This window comes from Chelonia mydas, chromosome 1 (genome assembly GCF_015237465.2).
Source record: "Chelonia mydas isolate rCheMyd1 chromosome 1, rCheMyd1.pri.v2, whole genome shotgun sequence".
Lineage (NCBI taxonomy): Eukaryota > Metazoa > Chordata > Testudines > Cheloniidae > Chelonia > Chelonia mydas.
The window spans coordinates 239,676,205-239,693,483 of record NC_057849.1 but is presented as its reverse complement, the minus strand read 5'-3'; the positions used below and the strand labels follow the sequence as shown (position 1 = coordinate 239,693,483).

The 17,279-nt window shown below is 38.8% G+C and overlaps 1 protein-coding gene across 18 annotated transcripts in view; it reads left to right on the top strand.

Moving 5' to 3' along the window:
* The window catches only part of ERC1 (ELKS/RAB6-interacting/CAST family member 1), a 551,656-nt gene that overhangs the window by 153,856 nt on the left and 380,521 nt on the right, over nucleotides 1-17,279 (top strand). For all 18 annotated transcript variants that reach the window (XM_043540362.1, XM_043540357.1, XM_037877967.2 and 15 more), the window contains one exon: nucleotides 1,003-1,170. In XM_043540362.1, the coding sequence (XP_043396297.1) occupies nucleotides 1,003-1,170 (168 nt within the window). The remainder of the gene's footprint in view (nucleotides 1-1,002; nucleotides 1,171-17,279) is intronic.

Here is a 17,279-nt window from a genome sequence, read left to right as displayed (position 1 = left end):
ATGTTAGGCCTAAATTAAATTGCCCTTTTTAGGGGAGGAGGCAAAACTAGAAATTTCCAATTATAAGCCTGATTTATGTCAGTTTGTAGCCTCAACCAATCCCTCTCTTTAAGCATGTATTCTTGACTTCAGGTTTGGTTCCAAAGGTGTCCTGGGTGATGGTTGTTTTTAGTCTGAGGTTTTTAATCTTACCCCACTACTGTGCAGATGAAATTTTTCACTCATTATTCATTGAGATTCTCTGTCTCTTGAAACCATGGGAATTTTGCCACTGTCTTCAGTGAACTCTAAATCTGCATAGAGATTTTCATTGCATAGCAATTCCAAAAGCAGCTTTTTTAGTATGATTTGTTGTAATTTTAGTGTTAATAGTTTTACACTATACTCGGATTCACGTTAAGAAAGATTCCCAAATAAAGGGATGTTTCTCTTGTCAGGAAGGGTGAAATGCTAGTTTTACCAAATGTAAAAATGAAAGGTATGTTTCACTGACATTCTCTCTGGAGATGGGTTTGGATTGGTGCTCTGAAAGGGTGGCAGAAGAAACGAGTTCAAGTGACAAAAGGCAAACACCCATCAAAGAGATCACTCAGAGGTATACCCAAACATATCTAATCTCTTTAGGTGTTTACAATGCACTGTTACTACCTGAGCAATGTACATATCCAGTACAGTTCTGTTGCATCTTCATTAAAAGACTACCCCTGGTAAACAGTTGATTTTGGATTGTCCATTATAGGACAACTGAATATGGGTTTCACTCTATTTAAATGCATACCTTTACTAACTGAATGGGATTTACTTCCCCCTCCTTCCCCTGATGTTCTGTGGAGACCTTTCTACTAGGCTTACAGGCAGCTAAAGACTTGTTCTTTAGAATATCATTCTCTTCTTTGGTAGTTTTATGAATGATCATTTTTTATTGCTGTGTTAAAGGTATAGATTGGTAACTATCGATCCTCTCTTCTTTTTCCTCTTCCCCATGTTTGTTTCCTTCTTCAGATTGGTCAGGTGAAACAGGAGCTGTCACGCAAGGACACTGAGCTGCTGGCCTTGCAGACAAAACTGGAGACCCTCACAAACCAGTTCTCTGACAGCAAGCAGCATATCGAGGTGCTGAAAGAATCCCTTACAGCTAAAGAACAGAGAGCTGCCATCCTGCAGACAGAGGTGAAATGGACACTTCTATATATGTGGACTATTTGGGACTTTGGAGGTGGGGAGGAAATCCAGAGAGGGTTGTGTGTTTTCTTTCTTGATTGTTTCCTGCCTCGGATCTGCAGGGCATTACAATCCTTCTTGCCTCTGGGACATTTTTGCTGCATTCCAGAATATCCCATATTAGTGGCTGTGTTCAGTGTTGCTTGTACTGAACAAATCATTTCACCTATTAGAAATTTGGGATTCTGTAGGGAAGGAATTCTAGAAGAACGACAAGTGTATGTACATATGCATGTATATACATGCTGTACTAATGTGCAATTAGCAATCCGTTCTTAGATACAGCTATCTTGAAATCTGCTATGGCTGGGCTGAGGGAAAGGGGAGGGGGTTTGCAATGGCTGATCATATAGCTAAAAAGAGAAGGTGGAGGAACTGAGAGCATTCTGGTGGCTGCTTTTGTGGTTTCATTACCACCATCAGCACTTAGTGGAACTCTTGCACATAAGCTTTTGCTTACATCTGAGACATGCATGCCATGCTTCAGAGAGCAAACCACATATTCTGAAAATAGTTTTTTCTTAAATTTAGGAACTTCTGGGTTTGATGACAAATCTTCTTTAAACTCTTGTGTTATATAGGGGAAAAGCGTACATCTGCACTTCTAAAGTTTAATGAGCACTGGAATTAAACTGCTACTTCTGGAAATCCTTCAAGAACAGGCATAAATTGCTGTGACACTGTAGCATTTCAGTTGAGTAACTTGGATAAATACAGTGATGGGAAAGATCCAAAAGAGGGCGCCATTGTATCAGAAAAGGTTTTTCTGACATGCATGACAGAAAAAATCAGTAATAGGCAAAGAGTGGCTTGTGTTCAAAGTGGGGGCAGATGTGTGTGAAAGAGTTGTAGGATAATGATGATACAAACATTCTGTATCAGACTATGAAATGAGTTATATGTGCGTTTTATTTTTTTCCTGATTAGGCATGTTTTTATTAGCTGTATCTGGTAAATGATTATGGCTATGATTGACACACACAGAAGAAAAGTTTTTTTACAGTGGATATTTGTGGGTACTCTGTAATAGCTTTTGTGAGAGATTGAAGCTGCAGAATCACAACTTTCCTATATGATAGGAACATGGTGGATTGATACAAATCAAATTGATGTAAATCACTAATTGGAGTACCATTTAAATTAGCAAGCAAGAAACCTTGATTTAAATAATTGATTTTAATCTTGCTTAACGTGTACTTTTTAGTTATCTCTGCCACCCCCTTCCAGAAAAAAAGTTAATTCTCATTGGTTGGTATAACCATTAAATGATGCCAATATGCAACTAAATATAGTCTTTACACTAAATTTGGTACTTTTTTTTTGCTATCCTCGGTGATACATTATATGTATACATATTTATTTAAGCAATTATGTAGCTCAACATAATTTTTTTTCAGATTCTTAATTTTTACATTTGTATTGTGTTAGAAAATGTTGAATGACTCATTTCTTATTTACTAGATGATAATTTTTTACTTGGAATTTCTGTCAGGCTGCATTTGGATAGAAATTGAATCTCAGCTAACAATGCACAAAGCTAGCATTTTCAATTTGTTTTAATTTAAATAAAATGACTTTAAATATACTGAATGCGTAAGGAAAACAAAACATGCTATAAAAACATAGTTTGCATTCAAAAAGCAACTAATATATTAAAAAAAGGAACTATTAACTATAGTTAGGGAATTGACCGTTGTGTCTCGTAACCCTGGGCCAGATTTTCAAAGATATTTAGTTGTCTAAAAATGCAGATAGATGCTTAGTGGGATTTTCAAAAGTGCTGAATTAGGTTAGCTGTCTTACTCCCATTGAAATCAATAGGAGTTAGGTGCCTAAACAGCATAAATACTTTTTAAAAATTGGTCCCATGTCCTTCAAGTTTTTAGAATTAATAGATCTCATCCTCTCCCACCTGTTTTTTATTCACAGATTGGAAGAGGAAAATAAACTCTTCTACTTTTTCAACTCCCAAATGCTTTCTCAGTTTTGAATGAACTAGTCCAAACAAAGAAAATATTATCTCTGCTAGCTAAACTGAAACCAACAGTAATTAAGGCAAAAGCCTTTTTTTTAAGCAAAAAAACCTTGAAGTACTTATATTTGGAAAAATGTGAATACCAACATGCATTGTGTAGTAAAGAATGGAAAGTAATATAGATTCTTACTTAATGCAGTACATGACTTTGTGTCATTTATAAAGCTTGAGTTGACCTCAAAAATTAAAGATGTTTTCCATTGATTCAGTATAAAAATAAAAAAGCAGAACCCTGAACTCATTAAAACTTGAGGAGGGCTCCTTTATGCAGCATATTTTTTTTAATTGATCTAAATAAATTTACAGTAAGTCTAGGCCTTAACATATGTTGTCATAATTTCAAATTTAATATTAAACAGATAAATTTAAATTAAATACATTTTATTTTTAAAATACAAGAAATAATATTTTTGAAATGATTTTCTAAATTATTTTTATCCACGCTGATTAGGGAGAATATTTGTGTCTTAGTTTAGTTGGGGCTTGTAACAGCAGTAATATTAAAGCTTTTGTCTTTTGATTTGAGGAATGATAACGTTAAATTATCTCACCTATAATATTAATCATTTAATGCTTGGAAATAACTTTCCTGTACTAGTATTCTCCAAGGCATCGTCCCATATAACATCAATGTGCAATGCAAGAACAGATTTGGCTGTTTCTCTAAGCAATGAGCACCTTCCTTTTCTCAGGAGATTCAGAGAGATTATAGATTCAGCTCTGCGGTGCCAGAAACTTTAGCAACATTAGGATTTGAGGATGCTGTATAAAAACTTTTGTCTCTCTAGGTCGCTAGTTCAAACCCACTCCAAGGTGTTCTTGAGTGGAAGTTGTTACAATCTGATAGCTGTTTGGCCTACATAAAGAGATGATGATGATTCTCAGGTTGTTTCCCAGTATCCATGTAAGAAGAACATTGAAGTGAAAATCAAAGAATTACCCATTAGTGTTTCTATAAACCCTCTTCTTCCATACTTCTAGGGACAGTTGTTCCCTTTCCAACAACCACATTTGTCGCTAATTTGCACATTTGTAGACATTCTTCACAGAGTCGCCAAGGATTCAGTAGTCATGAACAGGTGATCACCTGAGATATACTTGTTCTCTAGATAAAAAGAGGACTTCAGTCTCATGACAATGAACCCAGCAACTTTCACCACCACTGAATTCACCAAAAGAGAAATTGGTAATGTGAGGAAGGTTAGAGGAGAGTTACCAGGTCTGACACTCTTCAATATTAAAAAAATATCTAGGTCATTATTGGAACACGCTCTATTACTTTTCTGAAAGCTTGCTTGCTTTATTGTGCATAAAATTATAGAGTAGAGCGAACATAGGTTTATTAAAAATATTGACCTATGAGGGGTTTCCTGTGTTAGCGTTACTGTCACATCCTGTGGAGTGGGCTTTAACAGAACCTTTTGTTGATCTTAAAAGCCAATCATTTGGATAGCATTTTAGGAGTAGTTTTGGTTAACTTTGGCTGCTTTGCTTTTGGTTTGAGGTAGTGAATGTCCAGTGCAGATGATGGGTCAAAAGGAAATGAGAGAGAATTTCGTGACCCTTTAGTAGCTGGGGAGTAAAATACTTTTGGCCTCCAACTGGTAATACTGCAATGACCAATCAGGAAATATAACTTGGTAGCTGTAGGAAACTAGAAGGAACTGTGGAAGAAATAAAATGTTAGCAAGGCACACTCTGCAACCGGTGATCCATTAAAACCAACTTTCGTAGGGGGAAGTAGTTTAAAGGTACTTTTAGATGAACATTTTTGGGGAAATGGCTTTCTCCCTGAGCCTCTGCCTTTTATTCTTCCGTAAGAACAGAGTGCAGAGGTGATGCAGGATTCAGGCTTGATGGCCCAGAGATTAAACTTGGCACCTGCCTTATTGGAACTAAGAGTTACAGTGTCCTATTTTGGAGTTGTTTACCTTGAGGGCAAGTGGGTGGAGAGGCTACTATGGTTAACTTCTCAATTTGTAAATGAGCCTTTTATAAATGGTGCTATGAATTTACAATATCTTTGTAAATAAAGAAAAAATCAATATTTACTTTAGTTAAAAGGCTACATCAATATAAGGTTGTTCTTTTATCCTACTGAGCCCTTTCGTTTGGATCAGGGCTGCAAGGTATTCAACTTCAAAGGGAAGTTAATTCAATATGTTGAAATATTGTGCATTACTTGTATATTCTATCCAAGTTGGCATGATTCTGTGACCTGAACCTATTCCATAGGGCAAGTGAGGAGATTCATATTCAGCAAAGAAACTAATACAGCCCCTAAGAAGTGTATTGTTTACACTGAATGTGTTAAATGAAAATATGAGTCTTTAAAGTCTTGTCCATGTTGGGGCTTGTAACAGTGTTTTGAAACTATGTTAATACACTGTTACACCAAAACACAGTTTCTGTGCATATTGGAATCTGTTTCAAACTATGGTGGGGGCGGGTTACGAGCCCTGGGTGGTAATCTGTATATAGGTTTGGAAGAATTTGTTTATCTGTAACTGTCAGTAAATGTCGATTTCATTGTACACGTTCACACAGATGAAAAAATATTTCAGTGAATAACAGGGTGGATTTGATTTAAATAATGATTTCAATCACTAGTCAGGAAGACTCAGATTTCTTCATAAAAGTGCATTCTTGTTGGTTGTTATAACCTTAATACATATTCAATTTGAAATGAATTAGTTCAAAGGAAGAAAATATTCTTTCTACACTGGCAGAAGAAACTACTGCAGTTAAAAGTGAGATTATCACTTCAACAGTTCTGAATCCAAGTGCTTAAGTGACTTTCACCAGTTCACTGGTGTGACTTTCTTTAAAACATCATCAGCAAACATCTATTTCTTGAATGGTTCACCCTTAGCTCTGAAGTTTATTATAGTTGGCATTATGGGGGGATGATTGCTGGATGTACATGTCATAGCCAGCTCCTCTTCTTCAGCAAAAAGAAAAGGAGTACTTATGGCACCTTAGAGACTAACAAATTTATTTCAGCATAAGCTAACTTCAGCAGTTAGTTTGACCCTGGTACCGAGTATTGAGAGTATTTGCAAGAAAGTGAGCTGGAGATAGTGCTTGTCCCATTCATTTTTTAAAAACAATAAAACAGCTATTTCCCTGCATTTTGTTTAAGGCTACAGAAATAGGCTTCAGGGTACTCAGCATGTGTTCAACATTTCTCGTAAGCCCAATGTTGAGAACTTTGGCTGTGACAGTGCCATCTATTTTTGCATGATTTTGTTCACAAACTGTCATCAGATTAGGCCAGTTCATGATATAGTGCTCAAAACAGTCCATTACTGAGTTCCATTGCACGTCTTGCGGGAGAGTTAGCTTGGTTCCTCCCACTTTTTTCAGAGCAGCTGCTGCAAAGTAGTTGTTATGGAAGTATTTTGCAATTTCAACAACATTAGCTGTTATTTCTGGAACACTGAAGTCTTTGTCTAGGAGGTGCATCAAATGAGCACTGCAACCATATGTTATTAGCTTGGGACTCTCTTCACTCTCTCCTAAATTTCTTCTCATCTTGGATGCATTTGCAGCATTGCCTGTGACCGAGCTGCATACTAGATATTTGAATTTTTTTCACAGTTTGTTATAGCTTTTAGTGCTACTACTTGTAAGTATTCTGCTGTGTGTGCATTTCCTGATGTATCAATTGTTTCTGTAAGGAAGACATTCCCTTCTTCTGTTGTCACACAAGCACATTCAACAGGATCATTGTGGACATTGCTCCACCCATCAAGACTCAGGTTAACAATTTCACCCTCTAGACCTTTTGCACACTGCACAATTTCTCTTTCATACACTTTATTCAGCAATTTGCCTGCCACATCTGCTCTGTTGGGTGGACTGTATCCTGGTCTTAATGACTGAACCATCTTAATGAAGTGTGGCTTCTCAATTATATGGAAAGGAGAGTTTGTTGCATAAACAATCCGGGCAATTTTTTCATCAATTACCTCTTTTTATAATCTGCTGGTTCTTATCACAAACTTATCTGTGGTTGTTTCTGGATGATGGAGATTATGTTTTTTTCTTTTTGCTACAAGTGATATACTGTGGCTATGTGACCTACATGATGTGACTGAAACACTCTCATTAGCAGATAACTCTGAAACTATAGAAAATTATGGTGACCTTGAAGGTGGATAGTCTTCAGAATCCTGTATTCTGAGGATGGATTCTCCTAAACAAAATAAGTCAAGGCAGTTGTTTAATTATTATTACCATACTACTCATTTAGTATTACTCATTGCGTTCACTGACACTAAGTACTACTTTAAAGGTGAAATTGTAAAAGGAAGATCTGCCTATTTCAGCTGTTTGTTTTTTATCACAACTGCATCTGAAATGATAGTACCATAGAGTAACAACTATATTTTTTGCTCAAACATGAGAATTCAAGAGTAGTCCAGAAAGAAGACAGGTAGTCCTTAAGAAAGAAGTCTGAAATAAAAAAGTTTACCAACCTGAAGATCTTGCATGTTCAGACATGTTGCTTTCATCATCTTCAACGCAGCTTTCTCCTGAGAAGGAGCACTTCACATGGTGTTTCATTTGGGCAACCAGGCCTTGCATTTCTTTGTTGCGCTGTTTGCATTTTACACACATGCCTGTCTTACCCACAGGTAGAGGAACTTCAGTAAAATACTCCCAAATTGGGTCTCTTTTACAGCTTGCTATCGTTATAGGTTTTCCCTTCTAGTGAGAGAATGGTATGGTAGATCTCAAATCAATGAAGGCTACACTCAGAAAGACCCCAAGACTTCTGGAATATGCTGCTCAAACAGTTTTTCACTTTTGTTTCTACTGCCTGTCCCTCCCTTCTCACATTTCTCTCCAGACTTCTTCTCCTTGTCCAGATCTGTTCCGTCCCCAACAATCTTCTATTCATTGAACTTTTTGAAACTTTGCTCTTTTAGAGAGAGGTAAGGGATTGACTCAGCATACACAAATTTGCAGAGGGACAATAGGGTTGAGGTCTTTCTGTCTGTCTTTCTGTCTTCCTTCCTTACTTCCTTCCGTCTACATTTTTGCTGTTAACAATCATGTTAACTCTGGAGACACAAATCCACAGTTTGAGAACTGCAAAGCTGAGCATCTTTGATGGTATCTTCTAGACTGAGCACTGAGTCCCATTGGGTAGATAGAAAGATTAACCTAAATAATCTATACAGAAGCCTGTGGAACCCCAAAAGATTGGGTCCCTAATCCATGAACTATTGGAACTCATTTACAAATCTTTTCTTAAACATTCCATGAATATATTGTCTCATACTGTAGCATTAGAATTTATAATCCCTATTCCATGATGAGATATCTTTGAGCTGTAATGTTTCTTAATTAAAATCTTTAGATAAGTTTTTTCCTCAAAAAGCATTTTATCAAAAAAATCTGATTTAAATCAATAAAATCCATTTTTTTTAAATCCATTGATTTTTATCCACCCTGGTCAGTAATAGGAAATTCACAGATAGGCAAAGTAAAAAGAATGCTGCTTAAGAGCTGGATTTAAGATGTTTGTATATTTTGACATGTGATGTTGACAAATTATGTTTTAATGGTTGTAAAGCTTTAACTTTTTGAATCGCAACATCTACTGTCATTCAGTAATTATTGACTGACACCCCATCCATAATATCCAACCACTGTGAAAATTTAAATAACCAAAAAAAGGTTTAAAATAAAATGGATATTATCCAATAAAATTATAAAAGAAATAAAATTGAATTCTGCCAAGCCTATCTGTACAGCATGATTGTTTCATAGGTATTGCTTATCTTCGATAAAGCACCAAGTCTTGCTCGTTACAATTCTGTTCATAATTCGTTGACAAACATAGTTCTGTCTGTGTTGGCCGGGGAAATAGTTTATCGCACCTCTAGCAAAAAGTATGTTTAATTATGATTTATTTGAAAGATGCTAAAACAGAGTAACCAGACATTGCTTTGATAACAGTTGTCAAATATAGTTTCGTTTAGCAGTTTCAGGCTTCAGCGGGCCTTTTCTACAGCAGAATAGAAGTAGTGTGTTTGACTCTAGAAGCCAAATACAGCTTGCTTTTCCCCTTCACACACCCCTCAAACATCTTTGAACTCTGACTGCTGGCATAGATAAGACCAAACTGTGTTCAACACGCAGTGAAAAATGAATATTTAGCCCTTGTTAGAACCAGTTAGGGTGCATCTACAGGAACAAAAGCTGGACATGTAATTCAGCACTTTAATAGGTCCACTGGTGGCAGCAAATTCTAGTGAAGCAGCACTAGACATTACAATGGTAAGTGTTGGTGCCTTGTGTACACTAGAACTTTTTCATTATCACCAGTGGAGTTGTACCAGTAAAGAAAGATAATTTAGAATTTTGCTATTATAGATAGGTCATAGGGTTTGGTTAGAAACTGTTAAGAGCTGTTCACACTTCCTGCATTGAGTGTTGATCAGGGGTTTGGCGTTATCTGCACAAGTGACTCACTAACTCATATTCAACCATGGTTTGGGGAAGTGAGGGCAGATAGGGGAGAGTCATTTAATATCACATATCAAATATGGCTTAATTTCTAGTGTAGACCTTGTAGATAGTTTCTTAAATGTGATTACAAAGTACCAGTTTCACAAAGAGATACTTCTCATTACTATACAACAAAGTTAACATTGCATAAAATTTTCAATAGTGCTTAAATATTTAGGGGCTAAGTCCTATTAACCTTCAATGACACTTAGGCTTTGTCTACACTGGCACTTTCGTTGTTAAAACAGGGATGTAAAAAAACCACACTTCCTCCGAGAGACAAAAATTTTAATGATGAAAAGCGCCGGTGCAGATAGCGCTTTGTCAGCAGGAGCCGCGCTCCTGCCGATGAAGCTACTGCCCCTCGTTGGAGGTGATTTTAATTTGTCGCTGGTCGAGCTCTCTCCTGGTGACAAAGAGCAGCTACACTGCTTACCTTACAACGGTGCAGCCCCTCAGCGGCACAGCCGCGCAGTTGTAAGGTGCGCAGTGTAGACATAGCCTTAGACTCTGAAGTGCCTATGTCACTTTTGAAAATGTAACTTATGTTCTTAAGTCACTTTGGTGCATTTGAAAACTTTTATCAGTTTCCCCAAAATTTATAACCAGGTAATAGTCTCATGATCAAGCCTTTAACCTACCTACAGATTCTCAGAAAAAATAGTTTACCAAAACTCCCCCTCACAGTCATATAAATATTATGTCATCTCTTGCATTTTTTCCATTTATATTCTTTCCCAGCAGAAGACACCGTAAGCACAGGCGTACAAGCGTTGGTGGAGTTATGGGTATTCTAGTTCCAGCTTCTTCTACAAGAAATTTCAGAATCAGAGTTCATTCTTGTTTTGTCTGTGACTATCCATACTAGGTAGTGAGAGATACAACACTGCATCCTGCCACTGTATAAAATTTCTCCAAAACACAGATGTTTGTATTGAACAAACAAGCTTATAACAAGATAGGCATGAATCTTCAACAGACTAATTGTGTGTGTGCAAATGTCTGGGAAAAGTTGGTGATACCCTGTTGAAGAGAGGATTTTGGAGTCTGTTGTATTGGCTATGCGCGTTTCTGGGAAAGAGACTATGTGAAGTTTGAAAGTGAATACTGGCAACTGACCTATCTGGGATACTCCTGTGCCCTTGGAAGCTAGATGATTAATGCAGAAAGGTTGGAAAGCACATAATTATATAAGAACCAGCAACCACCCTATTTCTCCATTAGTACTTTGCATGCCATACCATTAGTGCAGCGGTCCCCAAACTTTTGAGGGTTGTGCCCCCACTTACCTCGTCTGCGACCCCCCCGCCCCCCCTTCCAAAAGCTGGGGCCAGGAATGGTACTGCAGCTCCGGAGGGGAGGGATGTGGACAGGAATAAGGGGGCTGAAGCTTGGGGTGGTTCTGTGACCGGGAATGGTGCCGCAGCCAGGGGCCGAGGCTGGGGGCAGGAGCAGAGCTGTAGCTAGGCTGCAGTGGGGCCTGGCAGCCAGGCCTGTGGCCAACTGTGGCTCTGCTCCCAGCCTTGCCCCCAGCCTTTTCTCTGGGCTGGGAATAGGGCCAGCGGTCGAGGCTGGGGGCTGATGTGGGGCTGGGAGCGGAGCCATGCTGAGGTTGGGGACTGGGCCAGGGATGTGGCTGAGGGCGGGACCAGAGTAGAACTGGGGGTAAGGAGGGTCTGGGTGGCCCTCCTTGCCCCAGTGGGGGTTGGCCTGTGCCCCTCTACACCCCTCTAGAGGGGTATGCCCCACACTTGGGGGACCTCTGCACTCGTATATAATTAAAGACATGACTGTCTGTTAATATGCAAATAGGCAGGTTAACCTTACGTTAAGGTAATGCTGCATAAGGTGCAGAAATCAGGCTAGGGGTGGCAGAACCCAGGTGGTAGCTTTCACAGCCATTTCTGTGTGTGCAGAAGAAGCCTTGCACTGACTTTGTTGAAGTTGGCATCACCTGGCTGCCACAGACCTCAATTCTTGGCAGTCTGGGTGGATGCCATCCATAAACTGAGCTGGTGTGAATAAACAAGTGGATCGTTCTGCCAAGAATGGTGGTAGGGTGATGACTGTGTGTCCTGCCAGCCTTTGAGGATTTTTCCTGAAAGTGTTTTCTGTGGTTCTCTAAGCAGGGACCTCACACAAAATAAACCAAGGAGTTCAATTTACTCCAAACCATAAGCCAATATAGAGTTCAAAGGGGTCAATCAGTCAGAAGATGGAAGGTCTTCTGAGGCGGAACCTTCACTTACACAAATCCACTGAAGTGAAGTACTAAGTGGGGTGTCTCATTTGATATATACCAACCATTTGAGGGGGCATGTGGCATTGCTTGTGAATGAAGGCTGTTAACCTGAGGATTAGAAGATTCTGAAACACAACGTATTTGATCTGTTTAAGCAGGCTGAACACTAGGAGCTAGTAAAAGTAGCAAAAACTGTGGCTTGTGAGATTCAGAAACAATCTTAAGCCACTTGGAAAAATAACTACTTTATAAAAAGAAAAGTAGTGCTTGTGGCACCCTAGAGACTAACAAATTCATTTGAGCATAATCTTTTGTGAGCTACAGCTTACTGCGGGGGTTGGGGGACTCAGTTTGGGGGGACCCTGGGACTTCCTGAGGGTTTGGGAGGGCTCACTGCTGTAGCTCACGAAAGCTTATGCTCAAATAAATTTGTTAGTCTCTCAGATGCCACAAGTACTCCTTTTCTTTTTGCGGATACAGACTAACACGGCTGCTACTCTGAAACCTACTTTATCTATGGTATTTGTATGGTACACATCACACTGGTATTCATTCACAGTATATTTTGTGTCCCTAATAGTCTTACATAATGGATAAGAAATTAGGAATGTGATTTTAATGATGTGGAAGTGAGCAGGACGACTCAGGAAGTAGACAGCCAGGGCTGCAGTGCTGACTCGAAGACCTGGACTGCTTTTTCCCCACAGGGGGGGCTCGCTGTTCCATATAGTAGAGATCAGACAAAACAGTGAAGGGTTTTCTCTGAGAGTTATACTATAGATGCTGTGGCTTTGGCCAGTGTTTCCAGTTAGGAGAAAGAAATTAAGGAAATTGGACTGAGATACACAAAGCCTAAAGCATCTAACTTTCTGTTTGTTTAATTTCTTTCCCCATTTGGAGTTTGTCCACGTTTTCTTTTTACTTCACGTCTCTGTCAGCCTGAGCTGTGCAGAAGGGGCAAGGGATTCAATAAGCACCCTACTTACTCACCGTGACTGATGCCCTGTAATGGATTCAGCTAATGGGAACCAAATCTGATACTGTCAAATAGGATTAGCAGCCAAGCTGGCTGGTTTGAACTCTGCCTGAATGCCAAGCGGATAAGGGTCAGTGGGTTTCTTTTGGTATCTTGAGCAGCCTGTGTTGTCAGATTTCATATTCCACAATGGTCTTTGAGAGTGTTCTTTTGCTCTATGGTGGCCTTTTTCTTCAGATTGAATTTATATTCAAAAGTCTAATTCCTTCTCCTTCCCCCCCCCCCCCCCCTTTTTTTTTGTTTGTCTTGTGTGCTCTGTCTAGTTTAATAGGTGGAGAAGAGAAATAGAGGAAAAAACAGAGTCTTGTCAGTTTACAGTTCTTTGTGGATGCCATGGAAGTTCCATAACTTATTTTCCTTTGGGTGACACCATGGGAGGTGAAAGTGTGCTTATGTGGCCAAATGATGGCCCACAAAGTTCTGGAGTGTGGTCCTTTTTCCCCTTCACCTTCAGCATAAAGATATGTTCTGCAGAAAGACCCTCTTGTATTAAGGTGCTACATGCTGCCCATCTTTGACACTTCAGCTGCTGTTTAAACCAGAAACACTTTTGGAAATCTTCAGATAACCATAAGATTGTTTCCCCTCTTTTCACATATTGACGTGCAGTAGTGAGAGATCCATGCTTATATTATCTCCAGGCTCAACTAATACAGTGTAGTGTAACTACAGATGATTGAACATGCAGCAGCCCATTTAGTACTGTTATTTACCATTTGTATCTCTGTATTTTGGGAATGTTTCAAATGGGGGAAACTTTTCTTAAAATTGTTGGTTTCAGAGTAACAGCCGTGTTAGTCTGTATTCGCAAAAAGAAAAGGAGTACTTGTGGCACCTTAGAGACTAACCAATTTATTTGAGCATGAGTTTTTGTGAGCTACAGCTCACTTCATCGGATGCATACTGTGGAAGCTGCAGAAGACATTATATACACACAGAGACCATGAAACAATACCTCCTCCCACCCCACTCTCCTGCTGGTAATAGCTTATCTAAAGTGATCATCAAGTTGGGCCATTTCCAGCACAAATCCAGGTTTTCTCACCCTCCGCCCCCCCCCCCCCCCCCACACACACACACAAACTCACTCTCCTGCTGGTAATAGCCCATCCAAAGTGACCACTCTCTTCACAATGTGTATGATAATCAAGGTGGGCCATTTCCTGCACAAATCCAGGTTCTCTCACCCCCTCACCCCCCTCCAAAAACCACACACACAAACTCACTCTCCTGCTGGTAATAGCCTATCCAAAGTGAGACCCTCCACTACCTAGAAGAAAACAACAATAATGGCATCTACATGGTAGAAAATTCTGAAATATTAATGTAAGATTATGATGTCAGATGAATGTCTGGTAAATGTAAAAGGGATATGTCTAAAAGATGTGGTAGAAGAGAAATGTATATATTACTTATTACACAATCAACCTGTGGATTTACTGAGGAGAGTCACATACCGGAAATTGTGTCAAATCTCATATTTTAGAGCAGAATCATCCCCTTTTACAGTATTGCATTGCACAGTGGTGTATCTCATTGGAGGCTTAAAATTGTTGCTGCTGTTCTGAAGTATTGGGTAATGGCCACCATCAGTGACCAGTGAAAAACAAATGTCCTGATCTACAATGGAAAATCCTGTCTTCTGCCGTTCATGTTTTTTTTTAACTTTTTGGTTTTGTAAGAACTGGGTTTTTAAATTTATTTTTAGGCAAGCAGAAGATATTCTGGTATATTCAAATTTTCTAGAACTTCAAAAATTTTAATTTTCAGTCATTTATTTTTCATTACCTTGAACAAAATATTGCTTAAGCTACGGTTTTATGACCTTCAGAGGTATAGATCAGGTATTTTCAGTGAATATTTCAGGATATACATATAAAAGCCAATAACCAATGCCATGTGGGGTTAAAGTCTGTGGGTTATGTTTTGATGTTTAAATATTAAGGCTGTTGATTTAATCACAGTTAACTCATGCGATTAACTCAAAAAAATTGATCACGATTAAATTAATCACGATTCATCACACTTTTTAACAATAGAATACCAATTGAAATTTATTAAATTTTTTTTGATGTTTTTCTACATTTTCAAATATATTGATTTGTTACTACACAGAATACAAAGTGTACACTGCTCACTTTGTATTATTATTTTTATTACAAATATTTGCACAGTAAAAATGATAAAAGAATAGTATTTTTCAGTTCACCTAATACAAGTACTGTAGTGCAGTCTCTTTATCATGGCAATGTAACTTACAAATGTAGATTTTCTTTTTTGTTATGTAACTGCACTCAAAAACAAAACAATGTAAAACTTTAGAGCCTACAAGTGTACTCAGTCCTACTTCTTGTTCAGCCAATCACTAAGACAAACAAGTTTGTTCACATTTATGGGAGATAATGCTGCCTTGCTTCTTATTTACAGTATCATCTGAAAGTGAGAACAGGCATTTGCATGGCACTTTTGTAGCTGTCGTTGCAAGGTATTTACATGCTAGATACGCTAAGCATTCATATGCCCCTTCATGCTTCGGCCACCGTTCCAGAGGACATGCTTCCATGCTGATGATGCTCGTTTAAAAAAATAATGCGTTAATTAAATTTGTGGCTGTTCTCCTTGGGGGAGAACTGTATGTCTCCTGTTCTCTTTTACCCGCATTCTACCATATATTTCATGTTATAGCAGCCTCGGATGATGACCCAGCACATATTTGTTTAAGAACACTTTCACAGCAGATTTGACAAAACACAAAGAAGATACCAATGAGAGATTTCTAAAGATAGCTACAGCATTTGACCCAAGGTTTAAGAATCTGAAGTGCCATCCAAAATTTGAGAGGGGTGAGATGTGGAGCATGCTTTCAGAAGTCTTAAAAGAGCAACACTCTGATGTGGAAACTACAGAACCCGAACCACCAAAAAAAGAAAATCAACCTTCTGCTGGTGGCATCTGACTCAGATGATCAAAATGAACCTGCGTGGGTCCACTCTGTTTTGGATCGTTATCAAGCAGAACCCATCATCAGCGTGGATGCACGTCCTCTGGAAGGGTGGTTGAAGCATGAAGGGACATATGAATCTTTAGTGCATCTGGGATGCAACTATCTTGTAATTCCATGCAAATGCCTGTTCTCACTTTCAGGTGATGTTGTAAACAAGAAGCAGGCGGCATTATCTCCTGCAAATTGTAATTGTCAGGGTTCCTTCCCCATTCTGAACCCGGGGGTACAGATGTGGGGACCCGCATGCAAGACCCCTAAGCTTATTTTTACCAGCTTAGGTTAAAAACTTTCCCAAGGCACAAATTCCACCTTGTCCTTCAACAGTATGCTGCCACCACCGAGTGATTTAGACAAAGAATCAGGGAAAGGACCACTTGGAGTTCCTGTTCCCCCAAATTATCCCCCCAAGCTCTTACACCTCCTTTCCTGGAGAGGCTTGAGAATAATATCCTAACCAGTTGGTTACAAAGTGAACACAGACCTAAATCCCTGGATCTTTGGACACCGGGAAAAATAATCATTCAGTTCTTAAAAGAAGAATTTTATTTTTAAAAAAAGAAAAGGTAAAAATCCGCTCTGTAAAATCAGGTTGGAAGATAACTTTACAGGGTAACAAAAGATGCACAAAACACAGAGGAACCTCCTCTAGCCTTAGTTTCAAAGTTACAACAAAACAGGGATAAACCTCCCTCTAACAAAGGGAAAATTCACAAGCTGAAAACAAAAGGTAATCTAACGCACCTTGCCTTATTTACTTACTCTTTTTGTAATATCAGAGACTTGTACAGGATGGTTTATAGGAGAAGACGTTTTTTGACCTGATGCATCTCTGCTTTCCCCAGAGAACACACCAACAAAGCCCGCCCCCTCCCCCGCCCCACAAAAGATTTGAAAGTATCTTCTTTCCCCATTGGTCCTTTTTGTCAGGTGCCAACCAGGTTATTTGAGCTTCTTAACCCTTTACAGGTTAGGAGGAATTCTAGGCTACCCTTAGCTGTATGGTTATGACAGTAACCAAACTTGTTTGGCTGAAGTAGAACTGAGTGGACTTGTAGGCTCTAAAGTTTTACAATGTTTTATTTTTGAATGCGGTTATTTTTTGTACACAATTCTACATTTGTAAGTTCAACTTTCATGATAGAGATTGCACTACAGTACTTGTAATAGGTGAATTGAAAAATAATTTTTACAGTGCAAATATTTGTAATCGGAAATAAAT